The sequence below is a fragment of the Trachurus trachurus genome (genome assembly GCF_905171665.1).
Source record: "Trachurus trachurus genome assembly, chromosome: 6".
Lineage (NCBI taxonomy): Eukaryota > Metazoa > Chordata > Actinopteri > Carangiformes > Carangidae > Trachurus > Trachurus trachurus.
Genome location: NC_139897.1, coordinates 12,249,229 through 12,266,817, shown reverse-complemented (window position 1 = coordinate 12,266,817; position 17,589 = coordinate 12,249,229). Strand labels below are relative to the sequence as shown.

At 41.5% G+C, this 17,589-nt stretch overlaps 3 protein-coding genes across 3 annotated transcripts; 2 read left to right on the top strand and 1 right to left on the bottom strand.

Moving 5' to 3' along the window:
* The first annotated feature begins 523 nt into the window (after nucleotides 1–523).
* Nucleotides 524–7,132, top strand: rapsn (receptor-associated protein of the synapse, 43kD). The gene is made up of 8 exons (XM_083973734.1): nucleotides 524–1,158; nucleotides 1,882–2,220; nucleotides 2,919–3,077; nucleotides 3,954–4,052; nucleotides 4,190–4,312; nucleotides 4,516–4,569; nucleotides 4,681–4,880; nucleotides 5,100–7,132. Exons 1-8 carry the CDS (start codon nucleotides 934–936, stop codon nucleotides 5,170–5,172), a joined length of 1,272 nt encoding a protein of 423 aa, XP_083829860.1. The 5' UTR covers nucleotides 524–933; the 3' UTR covers nucleotides 5,173–7,132.
* A 382-nt stretch (nucleotides 7,133–7,514) lies between these two features.
* Nucleotides 7,515–10,479, top strand: LOC310987318 (zinc-binding protein A33-like; the record flags this gene model as incomplete). The annotated part of the gene is made up of 6 exons (XM_083973515.1): nucleotides 7,515–7,904; nucleotides 8,149–8,244; nucleotides 8,435–8,665; nucleotides 9,547–9,569; nucleotides 9,663–9,781; nucleotides 9,860–10,479. The coding sequence occupies 6 exons, from the start codon at nucleotides 7,515–7,517 to the stop codon at nucleotides 10,423–10,425; spliced, it is 1,425 nt and encodes a 474-aa protein (XP_083829641.1). The 3' UTR covers nucleotides 10,426–10,479.
* A 378-nt stretch (nucleotides 10,480–10,857) lies between these two features.
* ighmbp2 (immunoglobulin mu DNA binding protein 2) lies at nucleotides 10,858–17,229 on the bottom strand. The gene is made up of 16 exons (XM_083973025.1): nucleotides 17,082–17,229; nucleotides 16,303–16,385; nucleotides 15,823–15,992; nucleotides 15,543–15,735; nucleotides 15,345–15,442; nucleotides 15,056–15,219; nucleotides 14,753–14,953; nucleotides 14,526–14,673; nucleotides 14,263–14,437; nucleotides 13,543–13,725; nucleotides 13,332–13,441; nucleotides 13,143–13,237; nucleotides 12,616–12,739; nucleotides 11,695–12,519; nucleotides 11,412–11,611; nucleotides 10,858–11,247 (listed from the first exon to the last, which is right to left on the bottom strand). The coding sequence occupies exons 2-16, from the start codon at nucleotides 16,377–16,379 to the stop codon at nucleotides 11,050–11,052; spliced, it is 2,961 nt and encodes a 986-aa protein (XP_083829151.1). The 5' UTR covers nucleotides 16,380–16,385; nucleotides 17,082–17,229; the 3' UTR covers nucleotides 10,858–11,049.
* Nucleotides 17,230–17,589: the final 360 nt, after the last annotated feature.

The following is a 17,589-nucleotide window of genomic DNA, read 5'->3' as shown; positions in this document are numbered from 1 at the left end:
TTGATGTGTTTCAGGAGGCTGTGCTGCTGAAACCCAAGCCCAGTAACATGTCAGACTTTGTGAACTATTCTAAGCATCAGTTGCTGACGCCGAGATGAGGGGTGGGGGTTTCTAGGGGCACATATGCCCCTCCATAAGAACTCCCAATAGGAACCGATGGCTGCTACAAGCACCCGTCTGACCATGCAGTCCCTTAATGTTGGGAAATAAAGCTGTTTATAGCCGCCGTATCACAGTTCACGGTCCCACATGTGAGCGTCTGATCAGATCCATTTGTGGATGAGTGTTTTTAATACTCCAGAGGGTTGGGATGAAAAAACTTGTAATCCAGAGTCTGGCCAGTGAGTGAGGTTTAGTGTGAAGGCAGATCGCTAGGAGCTGTAGTGACCTTGGGACCGCTTGCTGAGGGCAGGACAGAATTCCTGAAGGGACACATGGTCTAGAGTGACAAGGCCATCTGCTGTAGCGCCAGCAGTAGGAGGAAGGTGGAGGGGGTTAGACACGGGGGTGCTGAGAATTCCTTTAGCTGGGGTGTGGAGGGAGTAGATATTCTGGGATATCACTGCGAGCACTCCACCGGGAAACGTGTTTCTTTGGCGTTTTTCAAACGGAAATCTGCAGGAGAATTTCTGAACACTTGATGGTGAGTGGGGATCACTGCAGGGTTAAAGGGGGAAGATATTTTCCTGGCCCTCCAGCTCTCCGCAGAACGAGTGGTGATAATGGTCTTGGTGTGTCGCCGTTTTACTTCGGTGGATCCAGTTTCCTTTCCGTCTCAGCACAGTCGGAGCTGAGAGAGCGGGATCTGGTGGTAGGCCTTCTGGCACCGACCCCTTCGGAGGATCATCTTCAAGGGATCTTCTTTGGAGTTGTACTGTGCATGGCAAGGATCTACTTTCTTGCTGCCTCACTGAAATTGCATGGCCTAAACGAATGAATATTTTTATGAGGCGCCTTGCACCAGAGATGGGCCAGGACCAAACCAAGCAGCAGATAGAGAAGGGCCTGAGGTTGTATCAGTCCAATCAGACAGACAAAGCCCTGCATGTGTGGACAAAAGTGCTGGAGAAGACCTCGGATCCTGGAGGGAAGTTTCGGGTGTTGGGGTGCCTGATCACAGCTCACTCAGAGATGGGGAAATATAAAGACATGCTCAAGGTAAGACTCTCTATGCTACCTGCAGTAACTTAATGCAATTGAATTGGCCAAATCAGTACACATTTATGGTTATACTCTTGCATTTCTGTGAAGGCTTAACAATGGTAAAATGTCAATCCACGCAATGATAGTGTTTGTTGTATGTAAAGGTCATTAATATTTATACTCTGAAAAGTTGATGTTATCACATGGTTAGGATAAGTCATGTCTCATGTTTAATACCATGATCATCTGTGTTGTGCAACCAGCAGCAGGATGTGTGTGTGTGTGTGTGTGTGTGTGAGGTTGCAATCCTAATGAGTGAATGCCACTGAATATCTCATCAATTTTATATGTCATCATGTTGCTCTGGAGCGGCACACTCCATGCTGTCGCAGCACTTTAACATTTGATTGATTACTGATCGAGAAGAGGTCAAAGGTTACTCGCTTATGTCCCATTTGCCGTTATCTTGAGAAGCATGGGTTAATTTGTGGCTTCCACACGATGCAGAGTAAATAAGTGCCCTGCAACCCGAGTATGAGTGTGGGGTGTCTTGTTGACATAATCATCTTTACTCAAGCAGCACCCACTCTCACCCTTAGGACGTTATAAAGTGGGGGCCTCATGTCTTTGGATTCATCAGATAATTTCTCTTTAATTCAGTATTTATCGAGATGTAAGACAATCCATACGATTGCCTGCATGCCCTCCATCACATCACACTGACATCTCTCCCTGCAGTACGCCCTTGATCAAATCGACACAGCCAGAGAGATGGAGGACCCGGACTACCTGACGGAGGGCTACCTGAACTTGGCGCGCAGCAACGAGAAGCTGTGCGACTTCCAGAAAACAGTCTCCTACTGTAAGACCTGCCTAAACATGCAGGGCACAACTGTGAGCCTGCAGCTCAACGGACAGGTATGCCTCAGCATGGGCAACGCCTTCCTGGGCCTCAGCGTCTTCCAGAAAGCTTTGGAGAGCTACGAGAAGGCCCTGCGTTACGCACACAACAACGATGACAAGATGCTGGAGTGCAGAGTCTGCTGCAGCCTGGGAAACATCTACGTCCATCTCAAGGTATACTCAGTATGCTGCTTTTACTGCTTTAATGAGATCTAATGGCTGTAAATCTGGCTGTGAGCTGATTTGAATGATCTTAATGGCTGCTGTTGAAACAATCCAAGCCTTTCAGATAAGGAGAATAGAATAAAAGCCTGTTAAAAAACTGAATTACTCAGATGGTCGCAGACATCTCAGCTATGTCATTTGGGTTAAAAACATTCATGGGACCGCACGTGCGACTTGATTGCACAATCAGTGCCAATGTTGCCAGTGTATTTGGGGGATATGATAACACTGCAGAGCATCCAAGCAAACATCATCAATGGTCAGCTCATGTAGTGCTGGACATTGTAAAACAAGGGCAGAGTGAGCAGGCTGGCTGGCAGGGGGCTTATGTAGTACCCTTGACATCAGAGATTTGTAAAAGTAATCCCCCCGGCTTCCCAGGGAGGATTGGTTTCAATGGGATTGTGATGAAGTGGTGTTAGAAGAATGCACTCATATGACACATTATCAAAGAAAAAATATAATTTGCTTGTTAGTGACCCAGAGGTATACTAGTGTACATGTACACTTGTGCAGGATTCTTCATTTGATACCGTCAAAAGTTCAATTGTCGTCGTTGCAACCCAACAAGCCCATGTCAGTTGCATCTGAATAAGATGTTTTGCTGTACATTAGAGGACTTACTTATTGTCCATGTCTGCCAACAGGACTATGAGAAAGCCCTGTTCTTCCCCTGCAAAGCAGCTGAGCTCGTCAATGACTACGGCAAGGGCTGGAGCCTCAAGTATCGAGCCATGAGCCAGTACCACATGTCTGTAGCCTACAGGAAACTGGAGCGCCTGCCAGACGCCATGGAGTGCTGTGAGGTATTGTTTTATAACCGTCCAACACATGATCGCTGTCCTCAGAGACAAACTTACATAACTTATGGAGAATGTCACAGTTTTGGTTTCCTTACCAAGCCCCCCCCCCACCTCCCCCTCTACCCCCCGGTGCCTCTGGCTGTCCCGACGTGGGAGCTGCAGATACAGTAGATGTTGTGCTGCTGACAGGTGCAAGTGCCAGTTGCCGTGTCGTACCAGGCCTCAGACCTCGACCAAAATATGCTCACAGAGGCACCGGTTTAACACTGTTAATGAAGAGGGAGGTTTAAGTCTTCGCTCTGTTCTAATTATGTGCCGAGGGTGAAAAATAACTTGATGACATTGCCTTGGAGTGTAAAAGTATAGTAACAAGACAGCCGGATGCATTTCAGATTTATTACATTTGCCAGACACGTTTAGCCAAATAATTTACACATCTTGTCATATTGGAATACCAGAGTACAAGAGGAGTCCTAAAGGTGAGAGACAAATATGTCTCACGTTCCTCAGCACATCTCACTTTGGCTCATTTGAACATTTGGTGAAACTCAAACTGCAAAACACAAACTGGCTGAATGAACCGTGTAACAGGAGAATACAGCTATTAGTTTCGTGTATGTTATTATTGTGATGGTAAAACACAAGTTATAAATAATGAAGTACATCATTGAGTTGAGTACATTACAAGCATATTATACATACCTTCTCTTGCTGTGCTGCCACTGGATGAAGATGCACTTGCTGCTTCAAAATCAAGTTTCCCGTGATTTATTTTCCAGTCGAATCTTAGCAGCATGTTGGTGTCACAGGAGACTGGGTGGAGAGTGGCCCCTCTTTAATTACTAAGTTTTTCATTTCCTGTGTCTCCTGCTTCAACAGGAATCTATGAAGATTGCTCTGCAGCATGGCGACCGTCCTCTGCAGGCTCTTTGCCTGCTCAACTTTGCAGACATACACCGCTGCAGGCGTGACACTGATGTAAGGTGGCACCAGTTGTGCAAAACAGTGAACTTGTTTCAGAATTGGTTGTTAATCATTATATCTTTGCTTTTTCTTCTACTTAATGAATGAATGAATGAATGAATCATCTGTCATGATCATCTTCTTCCATCCAGAAAGCATTCCCTCGCTACGAGTCTGCACTGGCCATCATGACTGAGATTGGAAACCGTATCGGACAGTCACACGTCTACCTGGGCGTCGCAAAGTGTTGGCTACTGCAGAAAGAATTTGACAAGGTACCTTTTAATACAGTAATATCCAAATAAGGTTCTGAATTGCCCCTCATGTATGCGTGTTGTGTTCAGCAATTCATTCATGCACAGCACAATGAAAGGAATGGCCACGACTCAGTCTGATTGTCAGGCTCTTTTCGGTTTCCTTATTGGTTCTGTTGGTCAGTATTTGTGTTGTCATGTAACTCTCTTTCTCTTTGTTGCAGGCTCTCGATTCTTTGCAGCGAGCACAGGAATTGGCCGATGGAATGGGAAACAAGGTATCTACTCATCTTCAATTACAATTAGATTTACAAACGGCTCAGATCTATTACTGATATCACAGTGTGTATGGCGTTGACAGCCCTTTTTTTCCCTGTGTGTGTCTGAAGCTGTGTACACTGAAGGTTCACTGCCTGAGCGAGGGGATTTATCGGAGTCGGGGGGAGCAGGAGAAGCTCACAGAGCAGGTGGTGAAGTTCCTGCAGTGCGTCGAGGAGCTGGAGCTCTACTGTGGCATGTGTGGAGAGTCCATCGGGGACAGGGACCAAAAGTTACAGGCCTTGCCCTGTTCCCACATTTTCCATCTCAAGTGGGTGCTCCAGCTTATTGTATACATGCTTTTTTATTATTATTATTGTTGCCAGTACATCTTCATGACACAAATTGTTGACTTGCCTTTTAAGAATACGTCTACTGAAGGTTTTCACAGCAGGTGCAGAGAAGAGATCCAGTCAGAGATGTAGTGTAACACATGTTTACAGGCTGAGAGCTAAAGCTTCTGACACTCTGCTGTGCTCTATCCCTTCAGGTGTCTGCAGACAAACGGAACAAAAGGTTGCCCTAAATGTTTCAAGTCCTCCATGAAGCCTGGGTTTGTGTGATCGTGAGAGGGCGTTTGTGCGTCGGATCTGCAGACACAGCGTGATTCCTCACAGGCTCCTGACTGATCTGAGAGAAGCAGGCAGCCTCAGGATGTGCTGAAGATGTTTGAGGAGTCTGCTCTGAGCAGAGGATGCTGAACTGAACTCTGAGCGTCTCAGAGTGCAGCTCTGCGGATGCGATTGAAGGCATCCATCTTTATTACAGACACCAGTCTGTGAGTGACTGAGGCCGACTGACCAGGTACAACTGACAGAGTTACATCTCAATATAAGCTGAAGAAGAAATAACCTACACTGTCTCTGTTGACTGGCCATTGTTGCAGAATTTAAACAGAGGAGTATGTACCGCCCCAAGAGCAGTTATATATCGGTGTATTTGCTGTTTAGTGCATTAGACATTAGTTTAGTGAACACAATGATTAAACTGTCAGTAGTCCTAGTCACAGGGTTTGTCTTTCAATTCAACATTTTACACCACATCAACAGTTTTCTGGTTTTTCATTTTAAATCAGAACACAGAGCCATTTCTGAACTGAATCTGATTTCATACTTGGTATATTTATTATTGTATTAATGTACATACTATTCTCATATTCATTTGTTTTAAAAGTTTGATTTATTTGTGGTGTTTTGTAAAAGTTAAAACTAACTAAAATCTCTTAACCATTCAAAAACTAGTATGTCTTTACAAAACAGGTTCATGCAGCTGTTTTTTTTTTCCTTCTTCACAAAGATTAAGGAGCAGACTCAACACACATTGTGTTCATAGAAATTCCTTTTCTGGAAATGTTTTACTCTGGACTCTGACATCAACATAGTCTTGTTGCAAATTTTGCTAAATATTGTTGAGAAGGAAACCTATTGGGAAAGGATCTTCTTTGACCAATCACACACTTGTCAATTATTTAGATTAGAGCGATAACTATTCAGTCTGTTTTAATGTAATGTTTTCATATTTCTAATCACATGTAAATATGATTGATTGGCAAAATCTCAGTAGCCAGATTTGGATTCACCTCTTGCAAAGGTATTGTAATTTCAAGGTGATTTTAAGGGTGTTGCATGTTTTATTTACAACGCCAAGCAACAAGGTTGGACTACATCAAATTATGTATCCCTGTAACTGCGTATTTACTTACTTCGTAATTTGTTTGTCATAGTCTTTCTTAATATTCAGTGGCTTTTATCATTCATATTACTTGTATTTGTTTAGTTCATATAAAATTTTTTGAAAAAATGCCACAGGAGTCAAAACCATCATGGCTTACACAAGGTTTATTTTTTAGAAACGGAAGGTTTTCCTCAAAAACTGTGAGCTCATTATACTAAATTTATTTATACTTCTCTTTTAAAACATAGATGAGTTCAAATGTATGGTGAACAATGAATAATCATATTATATTAACCCTCTTTGAAAAATTTATAATGGAAATATTTAATGAAACTTAGTTCATAAGGACAAACTTGAGGAATACACACAAAAACTTTAGCTGTTTTTGTTTTCTCTCTTGGTGACCTCATGCGAGTCGGTTTAAGCGTGAGAAGAGAGAGACCAACACATTCACCTTTTACTGCACAAGCACTTATGTTCCTCACTGGAAGGACAACACCAACACCACAGCTCCCGGTTCTCGTTTAAGGTCCCGTCATCCAAACGAACGCAAACAAAACTGTTTACCTGTCGTACAGTCGATGTAAAACTCTTGTAAAGCACAGATGTTTTTTCTTGTCGTGTGAGACATAGAGAAGATTTTACTGACAGTACAGCCGCTCATTAATGGTTTAAACTACCTCTGTTTTTGACTCCTCCTCAGAGGATTGATGCAGTAATAACACAACATTGAAATACATGTAGAATTATTATGTTTTTCTAGACATCATGTTGATATTACAGCGATTTAAATGAAATAAAGTCTGACTAAAATGCATTGTTAATATATTTATGCATTGAGTCAATCCATGGTACTGTGTCGAATATGGAGACAAAATAAAGTACACTGAAAGTGAATCAGGTGTTGCTGTTCTGTGACTTTAGTGCTATTCACTATTTGTATTGTTGTTGTTTTTATTATATGCTATATACATGTTATGTTGGTAATTTTCAAACCAAAAGAAGATGTGAGTGATCACATGTTGATTTAGCAATGACATAACACTGTAACAACTCCACAAAGGCAAGGGTATGGAATACTTGATGCTCATTTAACCAGTTGTACAAGTTTTCTTACTACTCTCAACCAGTCCTTCAGGGTTGTAGCGCCTACAGTTACAACATCTGAGAAACAGGAAGCAAGGAAGGTTTTCTTTCCCGTAACCTCACTTTGCAGGAACACTTAAACCTGATGGCAACAAGGATCTCATTCTCTGAAGAGGAATTAGTTTGTCCTCAGTGCACGGAGATTTACTGCTTTCCAGTTCGTTTGAAATGTGGACACAATATCTGCAGAGTTTGTTTACAGAAATTCTGGGAATGGAGAGGAAGTCGAGAATGTCCCGTGTGTCGCATTGTGTCTGTCCCTGTGAGACCTCCAATTAATTTGGAGTTAAAGTTAGCTGCAGATAAATTTCAGCAGCAAAATAACAGCAGTGAAGAGATGTGTTTCCTTCACAAGAAGAGGCTGACGATTTTTTGTCAGAATGATGAAGAGGCCATCTGTCTCGTCTGCCAGACATCAAAACAGCACAAGGTTCATGAGTGTTACCCAGTGGAGGAAGCTGCACAGCAGAAAAAGGTGAGTAAAAATAGAAATTGTGAAATAACTTGGCACTTTGTGTACAACACAAGATAGGCTACGGAGGATTCAGCCAGTTGTCTGTGATCTGAAGATTTGCAGCTGCTTCGATTTTAGTTTTTGATGTTAAAAAAGTTTGATTATGACTCCAACTAGCAATAATAATTCATGATACCCGTTTCACCTGTTGCCTGTTGCTTTTCTGTCAGTTGATTTGTCTCAACTCTTGTCTGTGAAATGTCAGACAGAAATCTCATCCATGCTGGAAGGCTTAAGGAAAAAGCTCAAAACACTGAGCAAAACAAAGGAGCAGTGGGAAGAAACAAAAACCTACATAGAGGTAAAAATCTGCATGTTTGCTCTGATTTGTTCTTTATAGGAATGCACTTGACATTTCCCTCTATATGGTGCTGTGCTGCGGTGATCCTTTAGTGTCGAAACTTGATGTGACTCATTGGTTTCATTTGGCACACAACACAAACATTCCTTTCATTTACTTGTGTAAACAAACAGCTCCCTCAATATTTCAGACACAAGCGAATGCTAATGAGAAAGTGATCAAGTGGGAGTTTCAGAAGCTGCATCAGTTCCTCCAAGAAGAAGAAGACACTAGATTGAAGGTGCTCAGACAGGAGGAGCAGATAAAGACCCAGGTGATGTGTGAAAAGCTGAAAAACATTTCAAGCCAGATCATGACCCTCTCTTCCACCATCAGTGAACTAGAGAAAGCCCTCGGAGCCAAGGATTTACCATTCCTACAGGTACAGTAACCTGTAGTCATCATTAACATAACATCAAACTAAACTTTGGTGCTCAGGGGTAAGGATTAGGTTGCAAGAGTAATTCACATACAGAAAACAAACACATGTAGGCTAATGGTATTTTCATTGTATCACTGTTGGTATATTGCATCTTGTGAGGTTTTTAAATTATTAAGTTCAGTATATTTTCAAGGCCCACCTTGATTTCAAATATTGGTATGTGGCACTGCTTTCTGCTCTATACTAATAAAGATGAAAAAAAGAAAAGAGAGACAACAATGCATGAAATATATTTAGTGACAAAATCACCACTCATATTGGCCCAGATTGTATTAGAAGACCATGAATGGGACCATGTATGTATGTATTTACAAAATGCAATACTTGTTGAGTTGTTCTGGTTTCACCAAAGAGGTAGAGCAATGCTTTTGGTTATGAACTACTAAAAAAAATGGATACAACTCATTAATGTAGTTAATAATTTAGGCTGTTTTCATTATACGTTGTTATTTATAGTGTTTATAGTTTTTTTCATCACCCTTCAGGATAGACACTTCACCACATCTGTAATCACAGATCCAGTTATCAATCAATCAATCAATCAATCAATCAATCAATCAATCAATCAATCAATCAATCAATCAATCAATCAATCAATCAATCAATCAATCAATCAATCAATGTTATATTTCTACTAGAATATTTTGGAAGCTGAACTTTGTGGTGCTGTTGAACTGCATTGTGTTAAATAATACACAGTTCTCAATAGTCATTTCCAGAAGCTGTTCAGCTACATGTGATGTGCTTGAATCTATGCTGCTTATTCTTTAAGCCAACAATTAATGAACTATATTTCTTCACTTTCTTTCTTCAACTCAAAGGAATACAAGCAGACAAAGAAGAGGTAGGCCTAACTTCCTGTCTGCTAAAATGAAGCTCTATCTCTGTGTTTCCATTAGACAATCACAAATCATTGTATCAATCCAACATGTTTTAGGGTCAGATGCAACATCCAAGAGCCAGAGTGCATCAGAGACATCCTGATAAACTCTGCCGAACATCTGGGATTACTTAAGTTTGGAATTTGGAAGAAGATGGCCAACATCGTCCAGTATGGTGGGTAAACAGGCAGTGTTAATGTTTACTATGGGGTACCAGTATTTCCAATCTGATGAACTTTGTTTACACTTTCAGTCCCCATCACCCTGGATCCAAACACAGCCCAGTCCAACTTGGAGTTCTCTGAAGAGCTGACTCATGTGCAGTTCAAAAGTAAGCGGTCCGTACCCGACAACCCTGAACGCTGCACCAGCCGTGTGTGTGTTCTCGGGGCAACTGGCTTCAGATCTGGGAAACACAGCTGGACTGTAGATGTGGGTCAGAGCAAAGAGTGGTACATCGGAGTGGCCCAAGAGTCCATCAAAAGGAAGAGCACGGCTTTCCTCGCGCCAGCCGAGGGATTCTGGGTAATTGGCCGCTCTAATGGAGACTTCTGCGCTCAGACCTCACCTCCCACCAAGCTTGTGTTGAAGCAGAAGAATCCTGAGAGGATTACTGTAGAGTTGGACTGTGACAAAGGAAAGGTGGTGTTCATCAACGCTGATGATTTGACAACTATACACACATTCAAAGAGAGATTTAAAGAGAAGATTTTCCCCTTCGTCTCTCCTGGACTGTACGAAGAGGAGGGGAAAATCTCAAGCCCCCTGGCAATCTGTCCTCTGGCCATAAAAGTGAATGTAGACCAGACTCTTGCCTAGTCACATCTCTCTAGAGCAGTAGATCCCAACCTGTGGGCAGGGGCCAACTGGTGGGTTGCTGCGGGTACTGCAAGTAAATATTTAGGGAAAACTACAATGGTTTTAAAACAAAATATAGATGAATTAAGTTTTTCAGCACTTCAAATGAAATGACCTTTAAAAATATGAAGGATATTTAAATGTTCAGTTTTCTTTCTCATGTTAAGGCAATGATAGGAGTGTTCACATTTTCATATTGGATAATGACAATAAGAATTTAAAAGAAAGTCAAGAAACAGATGGTGAAGCAAACATATTTCTCTTTCATATGTTTAAATTTAATCATCATCATTGAAATAAAAATTTTAAAAAAACACATGCCTTAGCCATCCACATTGTTATGCTGCCTGTAAGACAATTCTAACAAAAAGGTAGATGGTTGTATAAGTATTGATAAAGTTACACCCGTAATTCAGCAGCACAAGTGTATGTTACCTTTACTGCAACCAAATGAAGCACTAAGAGCAAAATGTATGTAATAATTTATTAAACAAGACTATAACCATCTTCACTTATCTGAATTGTTTCATTTTGCTCAAAGCACAAGTCTTCAGTTCAGTTAATCATAGTGTTGAATTGGTGACATTAGCTCTCCTTGTCCTTGTTCTTTGTTTTCCTGTGTGATGCCATATCCTTCAGTTTGGAGTCCAGTTTTCTTTGCAGGTAAGCTTTCTTATTGGGATCCATGGATTTGTCTTTCTTCCCGCTGCCGGCGTAGAGAACACCTTCTTTGCTTATTCTCATCCGCGCATGAGACTTGGCTTTATCTCCACAGCCGTGAACCTAGATAAGGGTTGACAGGTAAAGATTAGATTTGTAGAGACAAAACAAATCTTCACACAACACAATGGTTTATTATATGAAACTCGTCAAGGGGCTGCATAGGATTTTAAAATATTAAAGTAGAGCACTACTAAACACACAAACAAACCAAATGAATGTCTTACCTCTGGTATATGATGACTGAGACAGTACTGTCTGTTGCAGAAGAGACAGAGCTGTCCTAGAGTTAGCACAGATGCTTTACACTTGACAAAACTACACACACTTTCAGCCTTCTTCACCGCGTTGATCAGTTCGTCAAAGTCATCATCGGGAGCAGCGGCTGCAGCAATGTCGCAGGCACCCGCCTTTGTGCGATTCTTTGCTGGGAGAGAAATGACAGTGTTAGAGACACCGGACTAATGTTTAACACGTAAGAGAAATGTTCAGTGTTGCTAACGAACAAACCTTTGGCCTTCTTTGAAGTCTGGGTCTGAGCTGGTGGGAAGTTGTTCTGCTGCTTTTTCCTTTGAGCATTTTCATCTCTTTTCTGTTGCTCCCTCTTCATTCGCTCCAAATGTAAACTTTTCAAGTCTAACGGAGGTCGAGACTGTGGATCACTTTGGGGATTTGGGATTGTTTCCTCTCCCTGAGCTTCTTCTTCCTCTACTTTCTCTTCTTCTTGTGCTTGTGTCGGCTCCTCAGCTGGTTTTGCCTCCAGGGGCCTGGACACAGTGATACACCTGTCTTTCCCCTCACCTTTGCTCTCATGCACCAGTCCCAGCTCCTCTGCAATCTGGTGGACCAGCAGGCGGTCATGGGAGTTAAAGGATGATGGGAACTGTATCTCACTCTGATTTAAGTTCTTCAGAAATTTCTCCACCTGCTCTCTAATCTCTGCATATCTGTTCTTATTCTGTTCTTCCTCTGTGAGTGCTGATGCACAGGAGTTTGTCTGCTTCTCTGCACCAGCAGTGTTTTCCTTATTGCTGCTACCAGTGGGTTTCTTCTGTCCTTGCTTCACCTTGCTGGGAGCCCGATCTTTGACACTCGGTTTGGTAGAAGTATTACCCTTGTTGTCTTTGTGGTCACGGGCGTAGTTTTGCGGCACGATATCTTGGAGGTACTCAAAAGCTGTTCTAACCTCACCAAACTCAGTCATGTGATTAATCAGGGACTTCAAGAAAGCATGATTCTGGACAGTTTGTGTGTCACACACAACGGCGATGTGGCGTCTTGCACGTGTAACAGCCACATTTATTCTTCTGTCCTCTGCCAGGAAGCCAACTTCACCTGAAATGATATAAACATGTTTGTATGTAAATGTATTCTGCTGAGGTTCATAGTGTGGCAGAAACAAGAACAAGACAACAAAACCAAAAAAATTACCTTTTCTGTTGGATCGAACTAATGACAAGACCACAGCCTCTTTCTCTCTGCCTTGAAATCCATCGACTGACTTAATCTCCAGCTCTGGATGCCTCGCAGAAAGTCTCTGACGCAGAAGATCAACCTAGACAGAGAACATTTAAAACCAAGTGAATTCGATACACAACGGATAGACCTTTTGTTTAATTTTTGATTTTTAGTTTTATGTAACTTTTGCTGAGCAGCCACTGGTGTCAATTACAGGATGCTGTGCACATTTAATCTTGATGGGATCTGAGCAATTAAGGGTATTGGATGTAGCATGCCCACAGCAGCTAACAGCTCATGTACAGAAAACAAAGCCTGTTAGTCATCCAATCAAAAAATATAAAATCACCAGCACAAACCAGCAATCTTATTGTTCCCTCATGTCAAGTCGACACTAACCTGATTCATGGACAACATCTGCACCCATTTATGTTTTACCCAATTTAGTGATAATTTTACAGTAGTATATAAAGATACTGTTGCTCAAGTTGCTGACTTACCTGTAAATTGTAAGGGGCAATAACAGCGATGTCTTTAGCCTTAATCCCAGCTTCAATCAAGGCCTTTATGTGCAGTTCAACAATGTCAACCTCACCTGAGGATACAGGACACACACAGTTACAGCCCAGACAACTGGAGTGATTAAAATATTCTGTTTTGGTTTTTTTTTGCAATGAAGAACAACCGACCTTGATTGCCCTTGGACTGCTCATCCATCTCAGTCAGACCACAGCCTGCTGTGTCTATCAGAAGAAGCGGGGTGCTCGTCTCTTCGACACAGGTGACTCCAGGTAGATCTCTGTTTAGAAACAGTACAGCATGTTTAATAGTTATTTCAATGTGTTATTCTTCGCTGAAATACAAAAGTGAAATATTTTCCTTCACTGAACTGATACTTACTTTAATAAATGTTTCTCTACAGAGCTGTGAGCTGTCAGTCTTCCCTGGTACATCTCTTTGGAGGCCCACTCCATGATGGCACTGTTCATGCGGTACTGAACTGTCAGCATACGGACCACCGAGTCCCCATACATCTGGATAAGTCTCTCCATGAGACTGAGAGACAAGCCTTTTGATGCAGCGCTGTGCAAAACACACGACAATATGCACAAACAATAAAAATCAGAAATGTAAAAGGCTCTTAAAAAGTTTGAAAACCAATTTCCTCAGTTAGCTTTTTTTTTTCAGAAAGACTACCAAAAAGACAAAGCCATTTACAGTCAAAGCCGAGCAAAGAGGCTTAGCAGACAAATCTGTTAGTGGGTTAACAAAAAATAATTTCTAATTATGTGACAGTTAATCAATCAATCAGACAAATAATATGCAGATTAACCAATAATGAAAAGAATACATATTATTATAAATTATATGTTTAAGTTTGAAGTGGGCTGGAAAAAGATGATACATGTTTCAGAATTCAGAATAAATATATGACAACAGATGTGAGGCTGTTTCTGGGAGTTGAACTCTGTTGCTTATTTAATCGTGAAGATTTAGTTATAGAGCAAAGCCTCAGATTCAAAATCTGCTTTTAAAGGAACATGTTTTAGCTGCAGAGAATATTAAATATATATTTTTTTATGTTAATATAGATGTATAAAAGAGAAAACAGTTTTTTACGTTTGTGATTTAATAGTGGGCGGTAGCTGCTTGTAGTCTCCAGCCAGAATGCACTTGCGCGCTCTGAGCAGCGGGATCCAGCAGCTGCTCTCCAGGGCCTGGGCGCACTCGTCTATCACCACCCAATCAAAATGGTCTGCTGGCAGGAACTTCAGAGGGCCGTCATCACAAGCACCTGCAGACACAGACAAGTGCTCTCTGATTGCCTTTCATCGACATGCTACAACTCAATCACATTTTCTTCACTCGAGCCCATTACCGACCTGTGTTGGTTGATAACACGACATCAGCACTTTTTAGGATCTGGGCAATGGCTGTTGCTTCCCTGGTTTTCAGCTCCTTTCTCAGCTCCCCTATTTCTCTTCTGAAATTCACCCGCTCGCCTTTTTCACGTGTCTTCTTTATTCTCATCTTTTAAAATAATTAAAATAATTAAAAATCATACGAAGTGGCACGAACACTCTGAGGAGCATTTGTAAAAAATACTTACAAAAGCTTTATCGATGTCTTTGCGGATGTCAGTGATGATGTTTGCATTGTCACTCTGAGCGAGGATGGCATCCAGTGAATGTCTCTGAATGGACTCCAGCAATCTGGCAGGGTGGCCCAGCCTCAGGACTTTGGCCTTGCATCGGGCTAACCTCTCTACTAGATTATCCACAGCCACATTAGATGAGGCACAGCAAAGGACCTGCACAAAACACAAGATTGAAAATAATCTGTCTGCAACAGCAAGGACACAGAAATATAACAATATGTTCACATTTACACCAATAAGTTCAACTTTCTGTACCTTTTGACCTTGCTTGACTGCTTGCAGAATGATTTCCACCACTGTGGTGGTTTTCCCAGTGCCTGGAGGTCCATGAATCACAGCCAGTTCTCTCTGACACAAAGCAAACGACACAGCTTCTCTTTGGGAATCATCCAGGTTCAGGTTGAAGAATCCAACCTCATCTGATCAAAGAAAAAATAAACAGAGCCAGAATTAGTCTCATTGTTCTGCAAAGTTGTTGCATATCACCAAGCTACCACTTAGCCATGAAGCAAATAGAAGGCATAGCTGTTTAAGTATCACTTACTTGGCTGTGATTGAGAAGATGGTGTTGTGTCTCCAAAAAGAACAGCGATCAGATTGGCTGCTATTCCATTGCCGTATCTATTTAATGCATTTAAAGCACTGGAAACACAAAAACACAGAGGACACATTGGTTTTTTAAGGTCCCATAGCTCACTTTGATCTCTATGTGCTTTGTTAAGACTTTACCAGCATTACGCACTTTTTCATTCGTTTGTAGGTGACGTCATTTGCCAACTTTAAAAGGTTGTAAGCATCTGTATCAAAACTGAGCCCATCCTTTGAATCATCAAAGGCCACACTTATAGAGGTTTGGCTGACCCTCGTCACTATCCCAGTGGCAATCTGAGAGTCTGCGGTGCATCCACCAGTGTCATGCAGGCCAACTATATCACCTGTAACAAAAGATATAAGCAACACATTAGGAGAAATATGAAACCAAACACAACATAAAGATCAAATGTTTTAGTTTTTCATCTCACCAGGTCCAAAGCTGTTGCTTGGTAGAGAGAGGAAGCCGAGATGTTTTCTTGGCTCTAGGATGACCACTGTGCGGCCATACAAGCCTGTGGCCTGACTTCCTATCTGCAGTTTCAGCAAGCAAACGCCTTTATTTTGAAGGTCCTTGAGAGAGATGTTCTCCTGCCATAACCTGACAGCACAAAACAAGACCGCTACGTTATAATGGCTACAACCAATAATAAGATTTTTTTTCCCCCTTTTAATATTTTGTGGTAAAAAAACAACAACAGGTAGGTTAAAACAATGGTTGTATAACAGCTTCTGGTCCAGGAGGTCCATGCAGACCACTTGTGTGCAGCCCAAAATTTATCACAGCACTGACAAACACTTACAAACATGAACACGTCCATGAACACAGACATCTCTACAGCTTTATTTTTCACCTCTATTTTGGAATTTGTCTCTTCCAACCATCACAGTTTGGATGTTGTTTTACTTACTTGGTCTCTGAAATTTCAGCTTCCCTCTCTTCTTGTAGAAGCTCTAGCGTCTTTGACACAAATTGTTCCAGAGCCATCACTCACTAAAAAGATCAAAGTCAGTGTTAGAGAGCAGGTCCAGATACAGGTAAACCTCGCCTTATAGCTACCTCCTTTTCACTGTAACAAATGTTATACACACCAGTCACATTAGATTGATAAAACTAATTGTTTGATATGTTATATGTAAATTTACTTTGATTAATTTTATACTTCCACTACTACTAAGTGTCAACTGTTAATTGTATACTTTGTACCTACTCTATTTGTTGCACAAGTAAAAGGAGTGATTTACATGTGCTTCACACCAGCAATGCAGCTACAAAATAAACAGCCATAATAAATAATCCAAAATATCACTACACTGGGGGTCTGATATTTGTACTTAAGTAGAATTTTAAAAGCTGACTTTTATTTCTAAAGGAATGTTTTAGTTTGTGTTGTTGGTAACTTCAACTTCACAGGAGTAAAACGCTAAGTTACATCCCTTCTTCTTCCACCACGGTGTGTGGCGCATGACAAAATGTTCAACCTGACACATGATTAAACACAAAGCTGGAGCTCTGGCCTCTCTTATAATCTGGTTATAACAGACTAGTTTACTGTCAGTGTCCCACAGGAGGTAAAACCAGCCGAGTCTCTCTTTCTCTGAGCTGTAAATGCTGACATGTTTAAGTTAGCAGCCTGCTAACCACACTGCACTCACACCCCTGACTCCAGCTACAGAGACTGAACGAGACGGTGCCACTCACCTGTCAGAGCAGAGACAGAAACAGCTGGTGAGAGTTAATCATGCAGGACAACTTGTAACTGTTATAATCATGTCTCTTGTGTCTGCTCAGTGGGTTGACATCTTTGGTTTGTTTCAGTCTCGTCGTCTTCTTCGACTGTGAAGACTCGGTAGCATCTCAGCTACAGCGCCGCTACCTGGCAACTCTCGCTCAGTTGCAGTCTGTGTTGCCATGTTTGATCGACAAAAAGAAGCATAACCAAAGCTAATAAACCACCAAAGCGCCCCGAAAGAAGCCATAACTTTTTATTTGAATGTGGCAATTTCTTTTTGCGTGTGTGTTTTCAGTATTTACAAGAAAAAAACAGAAGCTTCCTTGCTTGTGTATACACCTGTTCCTCTCACAGCGCAGCATATTAGCTCATATCCTGTTTTCCCATTACAGTGTGAAAAATATGAAATAGAATAAGTTTTAAGGATACAAAGGGTAGCCCTAATTATTACAACTCTCCAATATG

Bases quoted from the DNA above. Each gene is read 5' to 3' on its own strand.
- rapsn (XM_083973734.1), top strand. From the start codon at position 934: ATGAATATTTTTATGAGGCGCCTTGCACCAGAGATGGGCCAGGACCAA. The intron at 4,570-4,680 runs GTATCTACTCAT...GTGTGTCTGAAG, and splicing joins CCGATGGAATGGGAAACAAG to CTGTGTACACTGAAGGTTCA. The intron at 4,881-5,099 runs GTGGGTGCTCCA...CTATCCCTTCAG, and splicing joins TCCCACATTTTCCATCTCAA to GTGTCTGCAGACAAACGGAA.
- ighmbp2 (XM_083973025.1), bottom strand. From the start codon at position 16,379: ATGGCTCTGGAACAATTTGTGTCAAAGACGCTAGAGCTTCTACAAGAA. The intron at 13,238-13,331 runs GTCGGTTGTTCT...CTGTATCCTCAG, and splicing joins GCAGTCCAAGGGCAATCAAG to GTGAGGTTGACATTGTTGAA. The intron at 11,612-11,694 runs GTTTGTTCGTTA...TTTCTCTCCCAG, and splicing joins GACTTCAAAGAAGGCCAAAG to CAAAGAATCGCACAAAGGCG.